This window comes from Equus caballus, chromosome 14, assembly GCF_041296265.1.
Source record: "Equus caballus isolate H_3958 breed thoroughbred chromosome 14, TB-T2T, whole genome shotgun sequence".
Lineage (NCBI taxonomy): Eukaryota > Metazoa > Chordata > Mammalia > Perissodactyla > Equidae > Equus > Equus caballus.
Genome location: NC_091697.1, coordinates 19001114 through 19025052, shown reverse-complemented (window position 1 = coordinate 19025052; position 23939 = coordinate 19001114). Strand labels below are relative to the sequence as shown.

The 23939-nt window shown below is 43.2% G+C and overlaps 1 protein-coding gene across 1 annotated transcript in view; it reads left to right on the top strand.

The window, feature by feature from the left end:
* The window catches only part of LOC100067674 (zinc finger protein 160), a 44852-nt gene extending 21119 nt beyond the window's left edge, over positions 1–23733 (top strand). Inside the window, 6 exon segments of the mRNA XM_070234705.1 lie at positions 447–685; positions 742–944; positions 3208–3303; positions 14672–14798; positions 15277–15372; positions 19581–23733. Coding sequence (XP_070090806.1) covers positions 447–685; positions 742–944; positions 3208–3303; positions 14672–14798; positions 15277–15372; positions 19581–20977 — 2158 coding nt within the window. The 3' untranslated portion in view covers positions 20978–23733.
* Positions 23734–23939: the final 206 nt, after the last annotated feature.

The window sequence follows — 23939 nt, the reverse complement described above, 5'->3', positions numbered from 1 at the left end:
AAGTGTTGCTGTTGAACATGTAAGCCATAGGCGACCATATAGCCAATTCTATTTAAATACAGATCAAAAACCTTGCAAAAGTACACACGTTGTTTTGGGACACATACATACGTAGTAGCCATCAAGCTAAGCAAGGGAATGCTTAACACAATTTAGAAAAATGACTGGGAAGCATTGTGGACAAGGCTTCAAAAATTCTGGTCAAGTTCTCTTGTGTAAGCAGTGTTGGGTATGTGAGTGTCGTTTGATTATTATTACGCTGTACCTATGCCTACATTATCTTGTGGGGATGGGACACATTAAAATAATTAAAAATAATCATAACTAGTTGATGAGAGCTATGGTGCACTGATCCTCCTACAGGCCTCTAAACGCCTCTAAACTCAGGTTTTGTTTTTTCAAATCATTTGGCGTGCCTAACAAAATAAGTCTCCCAACTGATTTAGGAAGCGAGCACTTGGAGGACTCCACCGCCTCCTTGTCGGAGGGCCCCGCTCGCACCGCGGCCCCCACGTGCACAGTACGGCCAGGGCTCGCGCTGGGCGAGAAGGTTCACCGCCGGGCAGTCGCCCCGCCGCGGCGCCCTCTGGGAAGTGTAGTCGGCGCGGGGCCCGGAGCATGCCGGGAGTCGTAGTTCTCCTGGGGTTGGGGGCTAAGGGGGCCGACTGGCCGCCGCCTTTCTCCGGCTCGGGGCGCGGGTGATCCTGGCTCGGTTAGGGCGGCCTGCCTACGGCTGAGAAGCTGCCGGTTGCATCTCCCGGGAGGCGGTCGGGGCCAGCGCCTGTCTCCATCTGGGTGGGGAGGTGCGGAGTCGGGCGGGGCCGTGCAGGCCCCGGGGAGACGTCGCGGCCGGGGGTCTGGAGGCCTGTCTGCGCCGTCTGGACGGCGGTGGCCGCGGGCGTCGCTGGCGCCGGAGCGCTGCGGGGACGAAGCGGCCCTGCCGGGTGAGCTGGGCGCGCCCGGGACTGCGGGGGGGCTGTGGAGGGCCTTTTCTGAGACTTGGAAGGGAAGCAGGCGGTGACAATGGCTGCTGCCTGTGCGGAGCGTACGTGCGCCACGCTCCGGTCCGGCGTCTCGGGCGGACTGACTCGGCTCGTCCTCCGAGAACGGGGAGGGTGGCGGTGCCCTGCCCTCAGTGTGCTCTGAGGAAAGCGAGGCGCGCGGTGGCCAGGGAGTTGGCCGCGTTTGGCTGGGCCTTGGGCTCGGACCAGGTGCCCCCGCCTCTGCCGCTTACCTCTCTGCGGTGGGCAGGCCGCTCCCCCGCTCTGCGTCGCGGACTTCTGGAGGGCGGGTCGCAGTGGGGCTGTAGAGAGCGCTGTGAGGACGGACGGTGACTCCGGAAAGGCTCTCGGGCCTCCTGCCGCCGAGCGTGCCGCGCCGCGCCCTGCGCTGACTTTGGCGGCGGCCGCCCTGCGGCGGGCGGGCTGCGCCAGCGCGAGGCTGGGGCCCTGCCGTGCCGCCGCTCCCGCGGGCTCCGGGCCGGGGCGCGGGGGCCGCCCGCTGTGGGAGGCCGTGCCCGGGCCGAGGTGCCAGGCGGCCGCGGACCCCCGGGGACGGCGAGGCGGGGGGAGCGCGCGGGCTGCGGCCGCGCAGTTTGCGGGGAGGACACGGCGCTGCCGGCGAGGCCGCTCGGGGAGGCCGGGGTGGGCCTGAGGCAGACAGGGCGAGCCCCTTCGCTGCGGCCCCGACGCCAGGCGAGCGCGGCGGGGCGGCCTTCGGACTGGCCAGCTCGGTTTCAAAGGGGCTGCCGGCACGGTCGCGCTCGCTGCGACTTAGAGTGTATGGTTTCAAGCTGTCTGAGGACTGCGGGTACCTGTGGGCGACTTACGGTTTGCATAGACCAAGCTGATAGACCTTAGGTGCATGTGAAGCGTCGGCCTCTAGAAACGAAGTGTAGTGAACGCAAGGAAGAGAGGGAGATTGGCACAATGGCTCAGAGCTGCAGTGGCTTGGGGAGCACACTCTGCCAGTCGCGTGCCCCATGATTATAATGGAGCTGAAAATTGCTCTTTCCCGGTGGCGGCCGTGGTGGCTGTGCCAACGTCATAGTGCAGCGCGTTGCTCGTGAGTGTGGTGATGCTGGTGTGCACACACCTGCAGGTCCTGGAGGAGGTGTTCCAGAAAGGGCACTGCTGTCGGGGCAGATGGCAGCCCCACGCCTCTTACTGCCCTGGAGACCTTCCAGTGGGACAGCGATATTGATGATAATGTGTGTTTGTGTCTTAGTTTTTAGCAAAAAAAGGTTCAAAAAGTAAAAAATTTTTTAAAGTTTAAAATAGAAAAAGCTTATAGAATAAGGGTATTAAGAAGGAAAATGTGTTTGTACAGCTGGATAGTGTGTTCGTGTTTTAAGCTATGTGTTATTACAAAACAGTCAGAAAGGTAAAAAAAATTAGGGGCCGGCCCGGTGGCGCAGCGGTTAAGTGCACACGTTATGCTTCAGTGGACCGAGGTTCCCCAGTTTGGATCCCGGGTGCGGACATGGCACCACTTGGCACACCATGCTGTGGCAGGCGTCCCACATATAAAGTAGAGGAAGATGGGCACGGATGTTAGCTCAGGGCCAGTCTTCCTCAGCAAAAAGAGGAGGATTGGCAGCAGTTAGCTCAGGGCTAATCTTCCTCAAAAAAAAAAAATTTAAAAGTTTGTAAAGTAGAAACGTTACAGTAAGCTAAGGTTAACTTATTACTGAAGAAAGAAAAATATTGTCTATAAATTTAGTGCAGCCCAAGTTACGGTGTTTGTAGTCTTCAGTAGTGTCCAGCGACGTCCGAGGCCTCCACATTCACTCACCACTCACTCACTGACTCGCCCAGAGCGACTTCCAGTCCTGCAGCTCCATTCACTCAGTGCCTGTACAGTGTGCCCCTTTTATCTTTTATCCCGTATTTTTACTATGCCTTTCTGTATTGCCCATGGTGTTCAGCACAGTAACAGTCTGCCCAGGTTTGTAGCCGAGGAGCAGTAGGCTGTCCCATGTGGGTTTGTGTAAGTGCACTACGATGTTCGCACAGTGAGGAAGTCTCTGATGACACATTCCTTGTCACGTATCCCCATTGTTAAGCGACGCACAACTGTACTTGGTTTGCATCATTTATGTGGGGCGGCTTTGTTGGGACCTGATGGACATTATGACGGACCATAACTTCCTCTCTCCAAGCCGTCCCTTGACACTAGAGGTCCTCATGACACCTTTTTTCTCTCCAGACCTACCTCGTCAGCACTCTGCTCTCCCTTGGCAGGAAGACTAAGAGGGAAAGAATGGCGGTGGATTTGCTGCCCACTGAGGTGACAGTAAGTGAGGTTTGTCTTTTTCGTAAGTTGCCTTCTGGGTTCAGAGATGATGGACGTGTTTCCTTTCCTCATCCGGGTACTTTTCTTTCCAAGAAAAGCTAAGGAGAATCCAGAGCCTTGTGAGTTTTCTCCAGGATCCGGGATTTCCTGAGGGACTGCTGCGGAATGTGCCTCCTCTGTCCCCAGGTCACTCTTAATTCACGCCAAACTCACTTCATGATTAAGATTGTCAGCTCTGAACATATGCTTCCGACTACAGGAAGTGCTTGGTGAGGAGTTTGGGTATTAGAAAGTGTTTGTCTTCAAGGAGGATGTAGTCTCACTTGGCTCAAAGACATGGAAGGGCCAGAGATGCTCTCAGCAAACATTTACTGAGCACCAACTGTGTACAGGATGCTATGCAGAGCACTGGGGATACGAAGAAGAAAGATGTGATTTCTGTCTTCATGGGGTTCGTGGTACTGATGTTAGGAAATGATTAAACATCCAAGAAGAGTCAGGGAGGAGATCCCAGAAGTGGGGTCATTTCGAGCTGGTGGTGAAGGTCAGGACTGTACTGGTGGCCATCCTAGAAGGAGTTCGGCCTGGCGTGGGTGCTGGGCCTGGTGCTGGTGAGGGCAGAGGGCTGGGACTTTCCATCCTTGTCAGGAGTTCCTCTGCACGGTGCGACTGCGATGTCAGGCTGTCCAGATGTGCCTCTTATCTGTCTGACTGGTGCCTCTCTTCTGCAGTTCTTTTTTCCCTGCTGCTTCAGACTCCCCGTCCTTGGCCCTTTTTTCTTGCTCTTTCCTCTGTTGAGATCCATTTTCATTACTTTAACTCTTGCCTTTCTGAAGATCTTTGCCAAATTGCTGTCCTCGGGCCTGAACTTTTCCCTAGAGTTCTAGTCTGCCATTCCTAAATTCTTAGAAAATATTTCCACATGGGAGTCCCGTCTTTCCCCCAACACGCCTACCTTTCTTGTGACTCTTCTAGTCTGCCCTACCCAAAGCCTCCGTTTTTCATTGGGTGCTTTTCCAAAAAGTGATGGTAGCTCACAGGGAGTTCATGATTTCGTGAGTTCACATCCAAGCTAGGGATGTGACTTGGGCAAGTTATTTAGTCTCTCTCTGCCTCATTTCCTCATTTGTAAGTGGGGTTTATTGTGTACATACTTTCTTGAATAGACATTTTTCCAAAAAAGACATAGAGATGGCCAACAGGCACATGAAAAGACACTCAGTATCACTAATCATTAGGGAAATGCAAATCAAAACCACAATGAGATACACCTCCCACCTGTCACAATGGCTGTTATCAAAAAGACAAAAATTAACAATTGTTGGCAAGGATGTGGAAAATATGGAACTCTCGTACGCTGTTGGTGATAATATAAATTGGTCAGCCACTATGGAAAACAGTATGGAGGTTCCTCAAGTTAAAAATAGGGGCTGGCCCAGTGGCATATTGGTTAAGTTCGGATGCTCCACTTCAGTGCCCCGGGGTTCATGGGTTCAGATCCCAGGTGCGGACCTACACACCACTCATCAAGCCATGCTCTGGTGACATCCCACATATAAAATAGTGGAAGATTGGCACAGATGTTAGCTCAAGGCCAATCTTCCTCAAGCAAAAAGAGGAAGATTGGCAACAGATGTTAGCTCAGGGCCAATCTTCCTCACCAAAAAATAAATGAATAAATAAAGTAAAAATAGGTATGCCATATAATCCAGCAATTCCACTTCTGGATATTTATCTAAAGAAAACAAAAACACTAATTTGAAGAAATACATGAACCCCTATGTTTGTTGCAGCATTATTTACAATAGCCAAGATATGGAAGCAACCTAAGTGTCCATCAATAGATGAATGGATAAAGAAGATGTGGAATATACACACAATGGAATATTACTCAACTATGAAAAAGAATGAAAGTTTGCCATTTCTGACAACATGGATGGACCTAGAGGATATTATGCTAAGTGAAATAAGTCAGAGAAAGACAGATACCATATGACCTCACTCATATGTGGAATCTCAAAAGCAAAAGAAATGAACAAACAAAACTAAACAGAAACAGACTCATAGATACAGGAAACAAACTAGTGGATACCAGAGTGGGGAGGGGCTGGGGGAGCAGTGGGCAAAATAGGTGAAGGGGACTGGGTGTACAAACGTTCAGTTATAAAGTAAATAAGTCCTGGAGATGTAATGTACAGCATAGGGGATATAGTGGATCAGATTGTGATAACTTTGTCTGGTGACAGATGGTTACTAGACTTATTGTGGTGACCGTTCCATAATGTATATAAGTATTGAATTACTATGATGCACACCTGAAACTAATGGGGTGTTCTGTGTTAGTTATACCTTGATTGAAAAAATGAATTGAAAAAAAATGTACATTCTTCATTTAACCCTTACATGAGGACTGGTAATATCTGCATTTTACAGATGAGGAAACTGAGGCACAGAGAAGTAAATAACTTGATGAAGGTTTCACAGCTGGCTTTTGAACCCAGACAAGACAATCTATCTAGTTAGCATTATGCTCTGAGAAAGAATATGTAAAGTGCTGAGAACAGTGCATGGTACATGTTAAATTTCAATAAATCCTAGCTGTTTCTACTGTTCGTATCATCATCAGCAGCAGCAGCAGCATTATTTTAGGACCTGTCAAATTTGGTATGTCTCTTCTCACTAGGCTAGACTTTACTTTGATTTCTTAATTATAAGGAGATGGGTGTTTCAGGAAATCAAGATATAAAGACCACAAAATGCATCAAAGCAATACCCAGCTATTACCTGGATTAGCTTGTGCCCGGAGGTGGGACTGCGCTGTCTGAACTTTCCCACGCCCGCATGCTGGAGAGACAGAGTGGATTTTAGCTAAGGGAAGCTGTGGAGGAGTATGTTTGCAAATCAAAGCCAGTTTTATGGGAAGCTAATTCAGTATCTAACCCTTTTGATTATTAAGTCTCCTAGGGACCCGAGGTGACCCAACCACAGGTCACATTACCCCATTTGAGTGAGTTCAATGATATATCCAGTCTCAACTTTTTTCCTCACTTAGGGAACTTAAAGGTAAATTTCTCTCGCTCTTTTGGAAAAATCAGACAGCAAACAAGCATAATTTTTGGGAAAAGTAGGATCTTTGTGGATTTTACAAATATTCCTTGTTCTGTTCTATTTCCATGTAATATATGATTTATCTTATGGGAAAAAGACACATTGAACTTGTTGTTTATTGCTTAATAGTCATAGTTTATCAATTACATCTCTTTTTTGTAATAAATTGGTACTTGTTTTTGGTATTGTCACTATTTTTTTAATAGTTTTATTTTTTTAGAACAATTTTAGTTTTAGAGAAAAATTGTAGGGGTTACCAGAGTTGCCATATACTGTACACCCAATTTCCCTTATTATTAACATCTTAGATTAGTATAGTACATTTGTTATAATCAGTGAACCAATATTGATGGATTATTAACTAAAGTCCATTCTTTATTCAGATTTCTTTAGTTTTTACTTTATGTCCTTTTTCTGTTCCAGAATTCCATCCAAGACACATTACATTTACTTGTCATGTCTCCTTAGGCTCCTCCTAGGTCTTCGTTTCTCACACTTTCCTTGTTTTTGATGACCACGATAGTTTGGAGGAGTACTGGTTAGGTGTTTTGTAGAGTGTCTCTGTATTGTGATTTGTCTGATGTTTTTCTCATTGTTAGCCTGAGGTTGTGGATTTTTGGGAGGAGGAGCACGGAGGTAAAGTGTCATTCTCATCATATCATGCAGATTACATGCTACTAACATGACTTATCACTGTTGACATTGACCTTGGTCAGCTGGCTGAAGTGTGTTTGCCAGGGTTCTCCTCTGTACAGTGACTGTCTTTTTCTGCTGTCCTGTGCTGTCCTCTTTGGAAGGAAGACACTGTATGTGGCCCACACATATGGGGTCGGGAGTTACGTTCCACCTGCTTGAGGACAGCGCATCTACAGAAATTATTTGGAATTCTGCATGGAGAATTATCACTTCTCCCCCACTTGTTTAGATCAGTATCACACAATACCTATTTGATACTTTGGGTTATAATTCAATACTACTTTATATTTTGCTCAAATTATTCCATCTTTGGACATTGGGAGCTCTTTCAGTTTGCTCCTCTGTCCCTTTGATATACTGCCATCGATGTGTCTTTTTTTTCTTTTGTTTTTAGAAAACTTCATCACTTTTGGCACTACAAGATGCCTTAGGCGCATTTTGTATATTTCCTCGCCCAGTCCTATAATCCGCCATTTCTCCCAAGTAGCCCTGGTTTCTTTTCTTGGAAATAGTATTAGAAAACAAGATCTGCGCCCTAAGTTTACTCATTGCTACTGGGATATCTTTGCTTTGAGACTCTCTAAGCTGACAGAGCAAGGAAATATATGTGTATACTAACCTGTGTGTGTGTATAAATACTTCTATATGTAATCATCTGTGTATGTGTGTGTCTGTGTGCGTGTATGTAAAACCTTTTATAGGTGTGCATGCGTATATATTTCTGTGTGTAACGATCTGTGTTTGTATTAAGCTCAATATAAGCTCACACTGATGTCTCCAACTCTAATCCATCACATGGGTGGCTGTAGCCTCCTCCCGTTCCTTCCCTCCTCCCGCCCGCTCCAGCAGTGAGAAGCCTGGCTCCTGCCATCTGCCATCCATTGACTTTAGCCCTTTAGTTCCAGTACACATGTACGGCAGTCTCGGAGTTGTTAGCCCACACTCCCACGGAAACCTGCTTTACCGACCTGAGGTCATTGCTTATGTGCCGTGCCTTTATCTTACAGACTCCACTTGTTTCCAGAGTTTCTTAGGTCAGCACCTTTTGTAACCACCTCCTTTGTGAGCTTGCATCATACATTTGTATTATATTTAGCTTGTTTTCTCACATTCTGCATTTCATTCTGGTATCTACTGGCATTCCAAATGATTCTTTAAAAATTTGCATACATTGAGTTTCACTCTTTGTGTTGTAAATTTCTGTGGGTTTTGAAAAATGCATAGTGTCATGTATCCACTATTATAGTATCATTCAGAATAGTGTCACCACCCTAAAAATTCCCCTTCGCTTTACCTATTCAACCATCTCGCCCCCCACTCCAAACCCCTGGCAGTCACAAATCTTTCCACTCTTTCTACATATTAATTATGCTTCTTTTAAAAAAAATTTTTAATGATTGCCCTGAAGTTTGCAATATAAATTTACAGCTAATCTAAGTCCACTTTTAAGTAACACTATACTACTTCTTGGGTAGCGCAGATGCCTTATAATGGAGTAATCCCAATGCCTCCCCCCCCATCCCTTATCCCCATTTCACTCATCGTATGCTATAATCACCCAGTTCACTGTTGTTATTACTTTATGCAAACAGTTATCTTTTCGGTCAATTAAGAATAAGAAAAATAAAAGATTTTATTTTGTTTTCACTTATCCCTGCCTTGTCACTCTTCCTTTCTTTATGTAGATTCAGGATTCAAGTTTCTGACCTATTATTTCCCTCTCACTAGAGAACTTCTTTTCCATTTCTTGCAGGGCAGGTCTGCTAATAATGAATTTTTTGTTTGTCTGAGAAGTCTTTATGTGTGACAGTGAAAAACAGAAAGCATCTAAATACTCATCAATGAGGGAAATGATAAGTAAGTTATGGTATTTATACAGTAGCATATATCATACAGTTGTTAAAAAGAATGAGGTTTGTATGTGCAGATGTGGCAAGATCTGTAAGGTGTAAGTAAAACAGGATTTAGGGGCCAGCTCCGTGGCCGATTGTTTAAGTTCACGCGCTCCGCTGCGGCGGCCCAGGGTTCGGATCCTGGGCGCGGACATGGCACCCCTCGTCAGGCGACGTTGAGGCGGCATCCCACATCCCACAACTAGAAGGACCAGCAACTAAGATATACAACTGTGTACAGGGCGGGTTTGGGGAGATAAAGCAGGAAAAAAAAAAAAGATTGGCAACAGTTGTTAGCCCAGGTGGCAATCCTGAAAAAAACAAAGAGGAAGATTGGCAGCAGTTGTTAGCCCAGGTGCCAATCTTTAATTTAAAAAAAAAAAAAGATAAAACAGAATTCAGAATTTTCCATTGAAAAAGGATACACATACGTATGTATGTATTTGCACAAAACATTTCTGGAAAGAAACTTTATACGTTACTCTTGAGATGGAACTGGGATAGGAGGGGACACTTAACACAGTGCCATCTGCTCTTTTGTACTCTTCTTATTCTTGTCCCCATGTTCTTTTGTTCAAAAAATGATCAGAAGAACACATGGATGTGCAATAGGCTATGAATTCTGGAATATGTTCTTAAAACACAAACAAAACTCATCTGTGAATAATAGGATTTAGTGTGATGTATTTTTGTGTTGTTTTCAGTTTTTTCCTGATTTTTGTGAAGTGATTATGTTTAATTTGTGCACTTCTTAAAAAGCTAATGAAATTTAAAAGCAAAAATGCCATTTTGCTGGCAGTGTTCCAAGGCCCGGGGAGCTGGGACTGGAAGAGAAGCTAGACTGTGGGGCTGCTGTGAGCGCTCTGCTGCCAGCAGCGAGAATCTGTCTGAGTCTGCTCAGGCTGCTGTGACCACCTGCCACAGACTGGGGGACTTGAACAATAGGAATTTATTTTCTCACAGTCCTAGAGGCCAGAAGTCCAGGATCGAGGTGTCCGCAGGTTTGCTTACTCCTGAGGCCTCTCCCCTTGGCCTGTGGAGGGCTGCCTTCTCTGTGTCCTCACGTGGTCTTCCCTGTGCCTGTTTGTCCTCCTCTCCTCTTGTAAGGACCCCAGTCAGACTGGATTAGGGCCAATTTAAAGACCTCATTTTAACTTAAGGACTTCTTTAAAGACCTTATCTCCAAATAATGGTTACATTACTAGAACTTAAACATATGAATTTGGGGAGGTGGGGGACAACACACAATTAAGCCCAAAGAAAGTCCTTTCAGCTTGTTCCTGTTGAAAGATTACTCTAACTGCTATCTCCTCCATTCTTTCAATTCAGACGTGTGTGACGTGGTTCCAAGCCCTCTCCCTGAAGGCTGTCTTTCCTGTGGTCTCTGGATTGTAGAGGAGGGGTGCTTCCTCAGCCGAAGCAAGCCTGGGCTGGGGCAGGATCGCTGAGCCCATGGCTGGGCCCGGCTCCATCGCCCGGGCCCCTGTTCCCGTCCCAGTGGAGCTAAGCAGCTCTTCTCAGAGGCCACAGCCCACAGCTAGATTAAGTAAATATGGAGCTGCCATACAGCATTTTTTGACAGTTTAACATCTAAGCCACATTCCTTTGGGGAATCTCCCTCTTTTTGAGTCTCAATAGGAAACAGCCCACCTCACGTTATAGAAGCTAAAATTGCCAGGTTCCTGTTTCTCCAGCTTCTCTTACGGATAAGGGACAGGTATGTGACCCGAGCTTGGTCCAGCAGTCGCACGTGCCCCAGACATTGAGTCAGTGGTCAGGGGTGTAAAGGAGCGGGAACGGTGCAGAGCGCGCTCTAGGGGGGATCGTGGCGGCGGGAGGAGCGAGTGTGCAGGGCAAGGAGGAGGGGCACACGGCAGAAGCCGCGTCTGTCTAGTGGGCACGCGGGTGGTCAGGATGTTCCGTCTACCTTTCCCTGACAACAGCAATCGTATTCTCACAGTGTGGTTTTCCAGTGTGATCCTGGCTGTGGTCCAGACTGTAGCTGGCCGCCCTGGTTTCTGCTCATTTCCAGGCCTGGCTCTGTGACTCTCGATGATCTTGCAGCTACCAAGTCCTTTTTCTGTGTAAATGAGCCAAAGTCAGTTTCTGTTGCTTGAAGTCCAACTGGTATACTTCTACTTCTCGTATCTATATAAGAAGTATATATATGTATGTATATACGCACACAGTAGGAAATATGTATATATACTTCTTAGAAATAAGAAATGTATGCTTCTTATAAAATCACTGACTGAAACCTAGATTCTCCTTTTACATCTTTAAAATGCAGCTTATACTACCAGTGTTTCTAAATGGGGTCACTCTAGCATTTTGAGTGGAGCAGTCTTTCACTGTGCAAGATTTTCTTGCACATTGTCAGAGGATTAGCAGCCTTGATCCCTTCCTTTAAATGCCAGTAGCACCTGCCTTAGTCATTGTGAGAAACAAAACACCCTCGCACATTTGCACCTTTGCCCTGGGGATGAGAGAAGGGTCCTGGACACCCACGAGAACAGCTGGCCCAGACGATCGACCCGGCTTTCAGGTCTGCAGTTCTAGGGTTCTGTCATTTTGTTATTTCCTAATACTTCATGAGCTTGCCTAGACCCGCTGAGTGTTTTGTTTTATATTTAGAAAGCAATACATGGGCTTTCAGCTTCTGGAAATATAAGAATAGCTCCTGTCAGACCAGTTCATCTGTGGATAACAGCTAAACTCTGGACACCATATGAGGAACAGCTACCTGAAGGCATTGGAGGGAAACGAAATCAGACAGCTGCTGGACAACTGTCTACATTTGGAAGAAGGGACTGTCACAGTGTAAATATTCCAGGTTTTACAGCTTTTTGCCTAGGGACAGGCCACTGTCAGCACCAACAGAATGGTTAAAACTTGGTAAGAAGTCTAGTCTTCCCAGTGTCGAGAACCACAGGACAGAGTCTGGGCCAACCTTAGCGTCCGGAGAGGTGGGAGGACACTGGAACGCAGAGAGCCAGAGAGGGGGAGCCCCAGATTCTCTGCGTAAACTCCGCCCAGATCTCTAGCTGACCCTGAACCGCACGTGCGCAGAACAGACTCAAAGTAACCCAACTAAGAACTGAACAGAGGGGGCTGGCCCCGGGGCGGAGTGGTTAAGTTCATGCATTCCACTGCGGTGGCCCAGGGTTTTGCTGGGTCGGATCCTGGGCGCGGACATGGCACCGCTCGTCAGGCCACGTTGAAGTGGCCAAGTTAACCACCCACGTAGATGAGCTAGAATGACCTACACCTAGGGTATACAACTAGGTACCGGGGCTTTGGGAAGGAGAAAAAAAAAAAGAGGAAGATTGGCAACAGATGTTAGCTCAGAGCCAATCTGCCTCAAAAAAAATTATTAAAATAGATAAACAGAAGTAGATAAATTAATTATATTTTATTTAACCCAGTATATCCAAAGTATTATTTCAACATATAATTAATATAAAATTATTGAGGTATCATGTATATATGTGTGTGTATTTATATATTTTCTAGTAAATCATTCAGTGTGTATTTTACACATACTAGCAATCACCATTTAGATGGACTCCGGTGCGTCCCCGCACTCTGTCTCTGCGGCACTGCCCCCTTCGCCTTCCCTGAGTGTGCTCGGTGCAGTCTTTGGAGTCCTGTCAACTGTCTGAACTGGGAAAGTCTTTGATAACAACTGGAGCGTGAAGAAGGGTGGTGGTGGTCCCATATAGCTTGCAAGGTTCTTGCAGTCTATGTGAAATCATATATTAGCTCTACATAGTCTATAAATAACCAAGAATGCATATTATAATTCTCAGAGTAACCACTAAAAGTGCAAAGAAGTATAGCTAATAAGTCAATATAACAATCAAAATGGAATCTAAAAAAATTCAAAGCACACACACACACTAAAAGATGTAAGCCTAGTGAGTATAAAGTAAGTGAGAGTTTGCCCTCTCCACAAATCTCAAAGAATATTCAGGGTGGGCACCTTGTTGTATTCTTTCAGACATTTTTGCACATATGTACATATGGATAAAGAGTTTTTCAACAAATACAGATTGTTTTGTAGCTTGCTTTTTCATCCAAGTCACCAGTATGTCAAGGCGAAGTTCCAGTGTCGGGCATACAGACCTACCTCATCTGATTTTATGGCTGTATAACATTTCATGAAATCAATGCACTATATTGCTTATCCATTCCCTTATGGATAGATATGATTGATCTCTTCAGTTTTTCCACCATTGTATTCGTTTCCTATTGTTGCTGTAACCAATTACCACAAACTCAGTGGCTTAAAACAACAAAAATTTCTTCAGATCAGAAGTCCGAAATCAGTTTCACTGGCTTAAGGTCAGGCTCTCAGCAAGGCTGGTTCTTTCTGGAGGCTCCGAGGGGAAAATCTATTTCTTGGCCTTGTTTTCACCTTCTAGTGGCTGCCTGTGTTCTTGGCTTGGGGCCTTTTTGTCCACCTTCACGGCACATCATTTCAGTGTGCTGCCACCATCACAGCGCCTTCTCTTCTGACTCTCACTCCTCTTGGGTCCTTCTTATGAGGACTGTTGTGATTACATGGGATCCGCCTGGATAATAATTCAGAATACTCTCACCGTCTCAAAATTCTTAATTTAGACAGATCTTCAAAGTCCCTTTTGACATATATGTCACATTCACAGGTTCCTTATTTAGCCTACTACAATCATTCACTTATACGTAACGTTTCAGTGAACATCCTTGAATGAGTATCCCTACCCAGCTGTGTGATTATTTCTTGTAGCGGAATCCTAGAGGTAGGACTACAAGGTCAAGATGATGCACCTACTCCATTTGGGTGGATTCGCAACAAAGTCCCCACCAAAAGCTCTGTGCCGTTTTTCACTCCCTTCACCTCTTTCTTACAAGAATTGCTGTCTTCCCAACCTCTGCTTTCTCACATTTTGGGGTTTAACTGGGGTTCTTTTGGAAGAAACTTACTTTCTCAACAGTTCCTTCGTGCACCTGCAGTGTCTTGTAGAGTCCTTTGGTTCTTTTAATTTTCAGTCAGTGGAAACCCACCTGCCAATATAGCTTAGAGATCTGCCTCCCTGAATTCAGATCCGAGCTCCACTGCTTTCTAACCGCATCACCTTGGGAAGGTTACTTAACCTTTCTGAACTCTTTCTCCATCTGGAAAATCATTTAATCACAGTACCTTCCTCTGAAACTTAGAGGCTGTATGCAAATTTCTTTTCACAGTCCCTAATATGATTTTAATTATGTCTCAGAAATCCTTTTATGTTTCTGTTCCGCTGATGGTATTTCCCCGTTTTCTAGCACTGCTCTAAATGTTTTGATTTTTTTCCTTTCATATAATTTGGGTTTTGAGTGGGAGGGAGGAGGTAAGTGTATGTGCTCAGTTACTTTGAAAGACCCCAGGCTGGGGTTTTAATTCCCTCTTGGTGGGGACTTTGCCTTTTTCTCCCATACCCTCACAGCAGGTGACATGTGTCTTTGCTCCAGTGGATAGTTAATAAATATTTGTTTAATCGTTGATGGGTGATTCCAAAAATAACATAAATAGTTGATCTGAAATACTTAGAATCCTGAGACATTTTCAGAATTGATTGCTGTACATCCCAGTGTCACCTTCTTACCGAGCCTTCCAGTGGCGAAGACGGTCCTGGGTGAGCAGGAATGGGTTTGCGTTACAGGCGTCTGTGACATTCAGGGATGTGGCTGTGCTCTTCAGCCGGGACGAGTGGCTGCACCTGGACTCTGCGCAGAGAACCTTGTACCGGGAGGTGATGCTGGAGAACTACAGCACCCTGGTCTCGCTGGGTAAGGACCTTTCCTCGTGATGCAGAATCTGCTGGGGGACCATCTTTAGAGGTCCCTCTTTGGGTTCAGAGTCTGCAGGTTTGTACCCTGCTGTGCCCCTGGGAAAGGACGAATCTCTGTAAAGTTGGAAGTGTACATTTTTGTTGTGCGAGTCATGCTATTCCTTTCTCCTTCCTGTGCCTTCCTCCCACCCCACCTCCCAAAGTTTCCTCCTACTCCAATGACTAGATCCCAGTTTAGATTCTGGAAAACACATAGAGCTCCTCTCTCAGAGGCAACGTGGCCAGCCTCTCTATTGTTTCTGGATGGAGCCCTGCCTCCTAAGCCATCCACTGAAAGCCCAGGCCTGTGAGAGGAGCTTGTGCTGCCTGCTCTGCCTCCGAGGCTTGCCTTCTCTGCCCTGTAGCTTCTGGTTTGTGAGCGCTGGGATTGCTCCTCCCACCATGTGTTCAAACTCCATTTCCTTTCTCACGAGCAGGGATTCCATTCTCAACACCAAAGGTGATCTGCCAGTTGCAACAAGGAGAAGATCCTTGCATGATGGAAAGAGAAATCCCTCAAGACACCTGCCGAGGTGAGTGAGTGCTGGGAAATGGGCCCAGGCTGTCTTTATGCGTGAGCAGGCCCCAGGGGGCGGTGCTCCGGAGACTTTCCTGGAGATTCCCAGCCCCGCTGAGGGGCTCAGGGCCGCCAATAGAAGCCTCCTTGCTTGTAATGGCTTCCTCTGCATCTAGAAGGTCCTTGTCCCAACATCCGTCTTATCTTGCAGCTCCCTGCATTCTCCATCCCTCTCCTCTTTGTGCAGCCTCACTCACTTCTGCCATCTTGTTCTGCCTCTTTTCATGGTTTTCTTTTCATCTGTATTCACATATGTTCATGTCGACAGATTCTAAATACTTTCCACCTTCTGCTGCCATATTTTGAATTCTTTATAATTTGTTTTTCATTTCTTTTGCCAACGACATATTTCAAAGTATTATCAACTCTTCTTTGTCTCTGGCCTCGCAAGTCATATTTCCCATTCATCTCCTTGGAGACTGGGCGATCTCCTGTTCTCATTAACATCACCACTGTAGCCTTTCTAGTCCAGGGGTCTGCACACTTTTTCTTTAAAGGGCCAGATAGCAAGTATTTTGGCTTTGGGGCCACATGTTCTCTATTGCTGCCACTTAACTGTGCTGTTGTAGTGCAAAACCAGCTGGAGACAACCCTTCAACAAACACGGCTGGCTGCTTTCTCCTAGAACCTTACAAAAGCAGGTGGCAGCTCGATTTGGTCCAGAGACCCGTAGTTTGCTGACTGCTCTTGTAGCCTATTCTAATCTAGTTGGTCTTTATCATAAAACTGTAGGTTGTTGGAGGATCACTTAAAGGTGATCAAATTTAGATACCTCTTTTTATGTCTGAAGAAACAGAGCATCAGAGATTTTTAAATACTTTGGTCACAACTAGAAAGCTGAAATGCAGTGACAAACACTTAGACCACCAGTGTCATTTCTGTTCACCAAGCAACATAGATTTTCCAATATTTTGCTTTTATCTTTGTGATTTGACCTTTATTCTGTGACTCTTGCATTCATTGACATCTTGCTTGTTCTTTCCACAGATACTTTTGATCTTTATTAAAATACAATTTTCTCCAAACATAGAGTTGGTAGGCAGTGCAGTATAGTGTTTAAGATCATGGTTTGCATTAGACATTCCTAATTTCAGTTTACCCCTGCCACTACTGACAAGCCTGATGAGCTACAGGAATGTTACCTACCCTCTCTGAGCCTTGTTTTCCTCACCCACCTTCCTTGCCACCAGCAGAGTGATCTTTTTGAACCTCAAGTATTTATCCTGTACCTCAAGAGACTTCATTGTTTCCCCATTATCCGTGAAGTAAGGTAAAATTTCTTAATGTAACATTAAACCTGCTTCATAGCCGTCTCCATGTTCCTTTCCAGTCTCGTCAGTGGCCACTTCCACTTCATGTTCTGGGCAAACCCACATGCTCATGAACCTGGTCCCTTCAACTTGAGTTACCTCTTCTGTCTTGTCCACTGGAAAACTACTTACCTTTCAAGACCCGTTTGTCTGCCTAAAATGCCACCCTAATCTGTAGTTTTTCCTTATCTTTCCTACTTCCGACTCAGCATTAATTTTTAAATCATTTGTGTTGATATAGCACTTGCTACATACCTTGAACACATCTATTACAGTATCTGTTGTAAAGAATTATAGTTATTTTGTTATTATTTATTTTCCTAATTAGATTGTGTATATTTAAGGGAGAGACCAGGTCTTTGAATTCTGTGCCTCTAGCATCTAATATATTGCATTTAGTTATTTTTTTTAATTTAATTGAATTGCCTCTATGATTAGCTCAAAGCTGATGAGAGTCACAATCAAGTACTCAGTCCAGCCAGACTATTGCAACTTCGTCATTTTTCATATTCCATTTTGTCCTTCGTCTGATCCAAGCTCCCCCTAAAAATGACCATTTTTTCCTTAGCATTATCTGCCTAAGATCTTACAACACCTTCTGCTGTCTACATTATTATCTAAATTCCTCTGCCAATTGTTCAGGAACTCTGTGTTTGGCCTCACCTTGCTTAACCAAATTTTTAACTAGTTCCAGCCTGGATTTCCTTCCCTGGCTGCTCAGCCTGCCGTACACAGGTGCACCTCTCCCCGCAGAGACTTTGGTCAGGCTTCTTTCTGACTCACGAGTCCTCTGTTTCTGTTGAAATCTATCTCATCTTTATTGTCCAACTTCCTTCATAAAACCATTCTTCACTAATACAGTTGATTTTGGTGTCTTCATTCTCTGGACTTCAAGCCTGAATTACAGTCAAGGCTTCCGACATCGTGGAGAAATGAGCTATTACTGTTTGGTCATTTATTCATTTCATACTCTTGTTGCTGATTATTCACTATTTGTTCAGTAAATAACTGATTGAGTCTCAGGAGTCCAGTATGAGAGGAGAGAATCTGTTTTGATTTTTCAGGTCACTTGCCATTCATAATAATTTTTCCAACTAACTTATTCTTCCCATTCATTCATTATTTTTTTACTTAAGATATTCTAATTATGTACTTGTCTTGTGCATAATAAGGAATTAACAAATAATCATAAGACATATCCCTTGTTCTTTTTGAACAAATACTTGAATTATTTTCACAAACTTATATATGTAAGTTAAGTGATAGAATGTGTAAGGAAAACATGTTTTGAAATTCTAAGAATGATATAGTCAGGGCCAGCCCAGTGGTGTAGTGGTTAAGTTCGCACATTCCGCTTTGGTGGCCCAGGATTCCTGGTTCAGATTCCAGGTGTGGACCTATGTACCACTTGGCACACCGTGTTGTGGCAGGTGTCCCACATATAAAGTAGAGGAAGATGGGCATGGATGTTAACTCAGGGCCAGTCTTCCTCCAAAAGAAAAAAAAAGGCGGCTATGGTCAACTTAGGCTTAAATAATTTCTGTAGAGAAGTGGGCTCAGAGCACTAGGGTAAGTTTCTGGATGGCCCGGGAAGGTCATACTTTAGGAAAGGATAAAACGAGAGAAGGTACCCTGGTTAATCCTTGAGAACCCAAATGCTAGTTCCTCAATATATCATTAACCAAGAAAAATCTGTTTTTTCCTACAGATTTATAACTTGTATTTCTTGTTCCTCTTATTAATTTCAATAAATTGGATGGATTTTTTAAACATAATCCAGTTATATTTTATTTAAGTTGTATAGTTTACTTAAGTACATACACTTACTTAATTATAATGATCTAATTTTAATCTATTTTCAATCATGGATTGATTAAAGAAAACCAAGTTTTAACCCAGAACTCCTTAGAATCCACTCAAGCTCAGTCTTTTCACTTAGAATCAGGTCTGAGCTGGGGCTTGGGTGTTTTTCAGGACTTCAGAACATATTGACTTCAAGTCTCTTGTAGACTTTCATTAGTCTCAAAAGATTCCCACAAAGAGAGTTCAGTCTTCTGGGTGCAGCTTATTAGAAGAAATGAATGTGTCTATTTTCTCCTCCTGATCAAATGGAAAAGGGAAAAGTGGTGGCAGGGTAGTATGGAAAAATTGTCATTCTTCCAATCACAAGGGGGTAGATGGTTGCACATGGCTGATGTACTCCATGTTTCCTCTTCTTTATAATTAGCATGTTGAACTTAGATCAAATATCATCAACACAGTCATGCTTCAGGGCTGCAGTAAGTTTTAAAACCTGAATTTCCTCTTTTTAGCAGACTGTTTACCCTTGCACAGGCTTAGGATATGAAATCATAGTCACGAACAAAATCAAAAAATTTAAGAAAAACATTGCAGCTATTTAGAAATTATTGTTTATAGCATTTCAGTGAGGGCATGGGGAAAAATGTAATAAAAGCAGCACAATGAGTAGAAAGAAAAAATAAAGACAAGTTACCTCCTTCATGTATACTCAGGGTAGGAAATGAAGATAACTAGGGTGTCAGCTTGAGCCTGTCAGCTGACATTTTCCTGCACCTTCATACCTTCTGCTCAGCCAGGTCTTCATCCACCTTTACTCCTCTCAAGTTGCAGTCTCTTCGTTTTCAGTGTTAATTTGTCTAGTGTATTCTCCTACACCACTCCTTAGCCTATTACCTCTCTTTCCATTCCATCTTGTTTTTCTCCAGATTCATCTATATTTAAGATCAGATGGTCTCAAACCTCTTTTACATGTATTTTTGCCAATTTTATCGGACCACTGATGCATGTTTGTGTCTTCCAGCAAAGGAGGCATTAATTTTCTGATTCATTCCAGGTTTCAAGACTTGGCCTGAAATAGAAGCATTCCCTCCCAGACAGGACGCTTTTATAGAAGAAACAGCTCGGGGAATAATGAAGAAAAAAGCCATTAAGTTTGGCCATTGGGACATCAAGTTAGGAGAAACTTTGGAATTTGAGAGCAGGACAGGACAGGAGCAAGAGAAGAAACCTCTCAGGCAAACAGTAGGCTCAAACAAGAAGACCGTTAGTGGAGATGGTGACCACACAGGTCTCGAATTGGGGAGGGGCTTCTTTATAAATACAGTTCTTGTAGCACAACAGAGTATTCCTGTAGAAAGGATACCCAATATATATTATACTTTTGGGAAAGATGTTAGACAGGATTTTGATCTAATGAGATGCTTCCAAATTTATCCAAGAGAAAAACATCATATTTGTAATGAGTGCGGGAAAAGCTTCAGTCAGAGTCTTTACCTTATTGAACACCAGAGAATTCATACGGGCGAGAAACCCTACAAATGTAATGAGTGTGGGAAAAGCTTTAGCCACCGATCATCCCTTCTTGCCCACCAGAGAATTCATACTGGAGAGAAACCTTACAAATGTAATGAGTGTGAGAAAGCATTCAGCAGCAGTTCAACCCTTATCAAACATCTGAGAGTGCATACTGGAGAGAAACCGTATCGGTGTAAGGAATGTGGGAAAGCCTTTAGCCAGTGCTCAACCCTCACTGTCCATCAGAGGATTCATACTGGAGAGAAGCTCTATAAATGTGGTGAGTGTGAAAAGGCCTTCAGTTGTAGAGCAAAACTTCACAGACACCAAAGAACCCATACTGGTGAGAAACCCTATAAATGTGTTGACTGTGGGAAAGGCTACAGCCAGTGTACATCCCTGGCTGAGCACCAGAGGCTTCACACTGGAGAACAAGTGTGTAAATGCTTGGAATGTGGGAGAACTTTCACACGCATCTCAACCCTTTTTGAACATCAGCGAATTCATACTGGACAGAAACCCTATCAATGTAATGAGTGTGGGAAAACCTTCAACCAGTATTCGTCTTTTAATGAACATCGGAAAATGCATACTGGGGAGAAACTTTATACATGTGGACAGTGTGGGAAAGCCTTTGGTTGCAAATCCAACCTTTATAGGCATCAGAGGATTCACACTGGAGAGAAACCCTATCAGTGTAATCAGTGTGGAAAAGCTTTCAGTCAGTATTCATTTCTGACGGAACATGAGAGAATCCATACTGGAGAGAAACTCTATAAATGTATGGAATGTGGGAAAGCCTACAGTTACAGATCAAACCTTTGTAGACACAAAAAAGTTCACAATAAAGAAAAACTCTATAAATGGAAGGAATATGGGATCAGAGATTTCTTAGAGGAGATAAGCCATGTGAGGTTTAATTCGTCTCTCAAATAATTCAAGACTTCTCATTGGAGAATAATCAGGAGAATAGTAAATAGGGCACAGACTCCTGATAGATTGTCTTTTTTTATTTCTCCTGGAGAAAATATGCTAGTTACCACTAAGTAGTGGTGAAATTGATCAGTGAAAATATGAAGAGCACTGATCCCAAATTTTATAAGAACTATTAAATTCTAAGGTTTCTAAAAACAAAGATTTCTAAATTCATAGAAAAAAGTAACAGGCCTAACTTTTAAAAAAAACGTGAAAGTAATGGAATATGTTTTGTTTCTTTCATTAGACTTTATTCCCTTTCTAAGAGTAAGCTTCAATATGAATTTTCTTTTAAAAACAGTCATTGAGTTATTAATAAGGTGAATAAGTGTGGGGCCTTATTTTCTAAAGTGGCAGGCAGACATGACATACTTTTTTGTAAAGAGAAGTTAAAGATAAAAGGCATTTTTTAAATGCAGATTTTCACATGGAAATTATTAAGCTCAGTTTTTGTGAACTGCCTCACCAGCAAGTTATATATAAATATACATATGTACACATGTATGTGTGTATACATATATACATGCAGTTTTGGAATATATGTATGTTTTTTCCAAAAGTCTTTGATGATTAAAAAATGTGGTTCTATGATTTAGAATTTAGTTTTGAAAGTTAAAATTTGCCCAAATGGAGTCTCTCTTCCTTTTCCTTTCCTACATTATTTTTTAATTTGATGGGATTCTACATACTGAACAGAGTCTTGTTATGGTGTTCTGGAAGGTGCGGTAAACTGAAGCACTCACTGCAAGTGCTCTGTTCTCTGCTGCAGGAGGCCCATCTGCAGAAGCTGACTGTGCGCCTGGTGGCTCAGAGCCAGGAGAGATTTTAGTAGCCTTTCATTTTACTACTGGGGAAATTGAGCTTCTTGGGCAGAGTCAAGACTGGAATCTAGGTCTTCACCTTTGGTTTTCTGTAATAATTATAGGTTCATTTCCAACCTCGGGTCCCAAGAGTACTATTGTTTTGTAAACTGGTTAGGCACAATTGCAGTAATTTAATCAGTTTATTTTTATGTGTGGCATGTTCCCCCCTCACTTTAATCTTAATCATTGACTTATAATCACGTTCTTCCTTTTTCTGATGTGTCCCTAATTATACCTACTTTTGTAATAACTGTACATAAATCCTCCAACCCAGCCGAAGTCCAGATGCTGAAATTGCTTTAGGGGGTTTCACATACAGCATTACTTTTTTATTTGTTTTCATTACACATCTTTTAGGAATTCTTTTGTGTAAAGTATATATAAATATCATTATTAAACATTCTAGCCATCAGTTTAAATTGGTTATCCAAACATTTTCCATGTTTTCATGAAAGATTTCATTTTCCCCCTGGGCCTACTTCCTCCAGTTTTATATTTCATTTTCATGATTGGTATCCTTTAGAAAATTGTCCTAATAAGCTTGAACCTTCTACCAGAGAAAGGTTTTAGAATTAAGTATTCAGCATGGTATATCTCTTGCCTTGTCTTAGCTCATTAGCAAGTATCTTTTAAATATATTTAAGTATATTTACAAGGACAACGAAGCTTTGAAACATCTCAATATTTAACATTGTCCAGAGCCATTTGCAAGATATTCTGGATAAAAACATGTTTGGTTACCCAACAGCAGTGACCACGCTTAGACCCAGATTTTGGTTTCTAAATGCCATTCCCCACTAAAGGGAACAAGGACTCCTGGGAGAAGTGGCTGATTCCATATTTGAAGCAGGGAATGTGTGAGGTGTGCCTGGAATACCTTTTTATGAAACAAAACAAAAAAAGATAGCACTTGAAGACTAAAAGGAAAACGTCAGAAGGACAGGAGAGCCAACTTGAAGGTGCTCCGACTGGTCAAATTTGGGACAATTAAACATCAAAAAGAATAATTAGTAATTGGTTATAACATGGTAAGTAAAAATAAAATAAACAAACGCATAATGAAAAAATAGAGAAAAAAGGAAAGCTCTTTATAAACTTCTTTGAAGACTGCCATCTTTTAACTGTACATGGAATGGTAGATTTAGAAAAATCACCATTTTACAACCCTTAATGTAATTAAATCAGGCACATTCAATGGATGGTAAAACCCATTAGGTGAAAAAAAATTAAGGATCAGCATTTACATGGTGTCAAAACATCAGAGATACTGACTGCAAAGGAGAGATGTGCCTTTGTGGTGGGGCAACCCTGACATGTGATTCCTGATGAGATGCAATATGAAGTGCACGATTGCCTGGGATGTATTCTTGCCAAAAATGTTCAACGAAAATCTAATGAAATCTCTTATCTGGACTTATCTTCCTGTTACAAAAAACACATGGAATAGAGGAACAAGTTGAATTATACGGTGAGGAAATAGACAAACCCAGAGTTTGAAACATTGGACATGACAACTGTTCTGGACTTTTCAAAAAGCCAGTTGTAATAAAACAAGTGGAGTCTTGTAGATTGAGACACTCGAGAGACATTACCAAATCCAAGGGGTGATCCTTAATTGGCTTCTGATTGAGAAAAGTTAAAACAACTATAAAATACATTTTGGGGGACACTTGGGGGAATATGAGGATGGAAGGGGTATTAGATAATGTGGTATGTTTAATTTTCTTAGCAGTGATAATGGTATGGAGCTATATAGGGCAATGCCTTTATTCTTAGGAGGTGCATGCAAAAGTTTTCAAGTTTGAAAAGTGATGATATTTGCAGCATATTTTCAAATAAAAATGTAAAAACTTAGTCAACTGTTGAATCTTTGTGGAGGATATAGAGATGTTCATTGGTCATCCTTTAAACTGTAAGCTTTTCTGTATGTTTAAAATTTTAATAATAAAAAAATTGAGGCAAAATGTGATTGGATAAAGTGATGAATATGAAGCTTCCAGTCAGGATTCTTCCTTTATACTCTCATAAATTTCCTGTTTGAGACTTTATCCTCTAGGGTT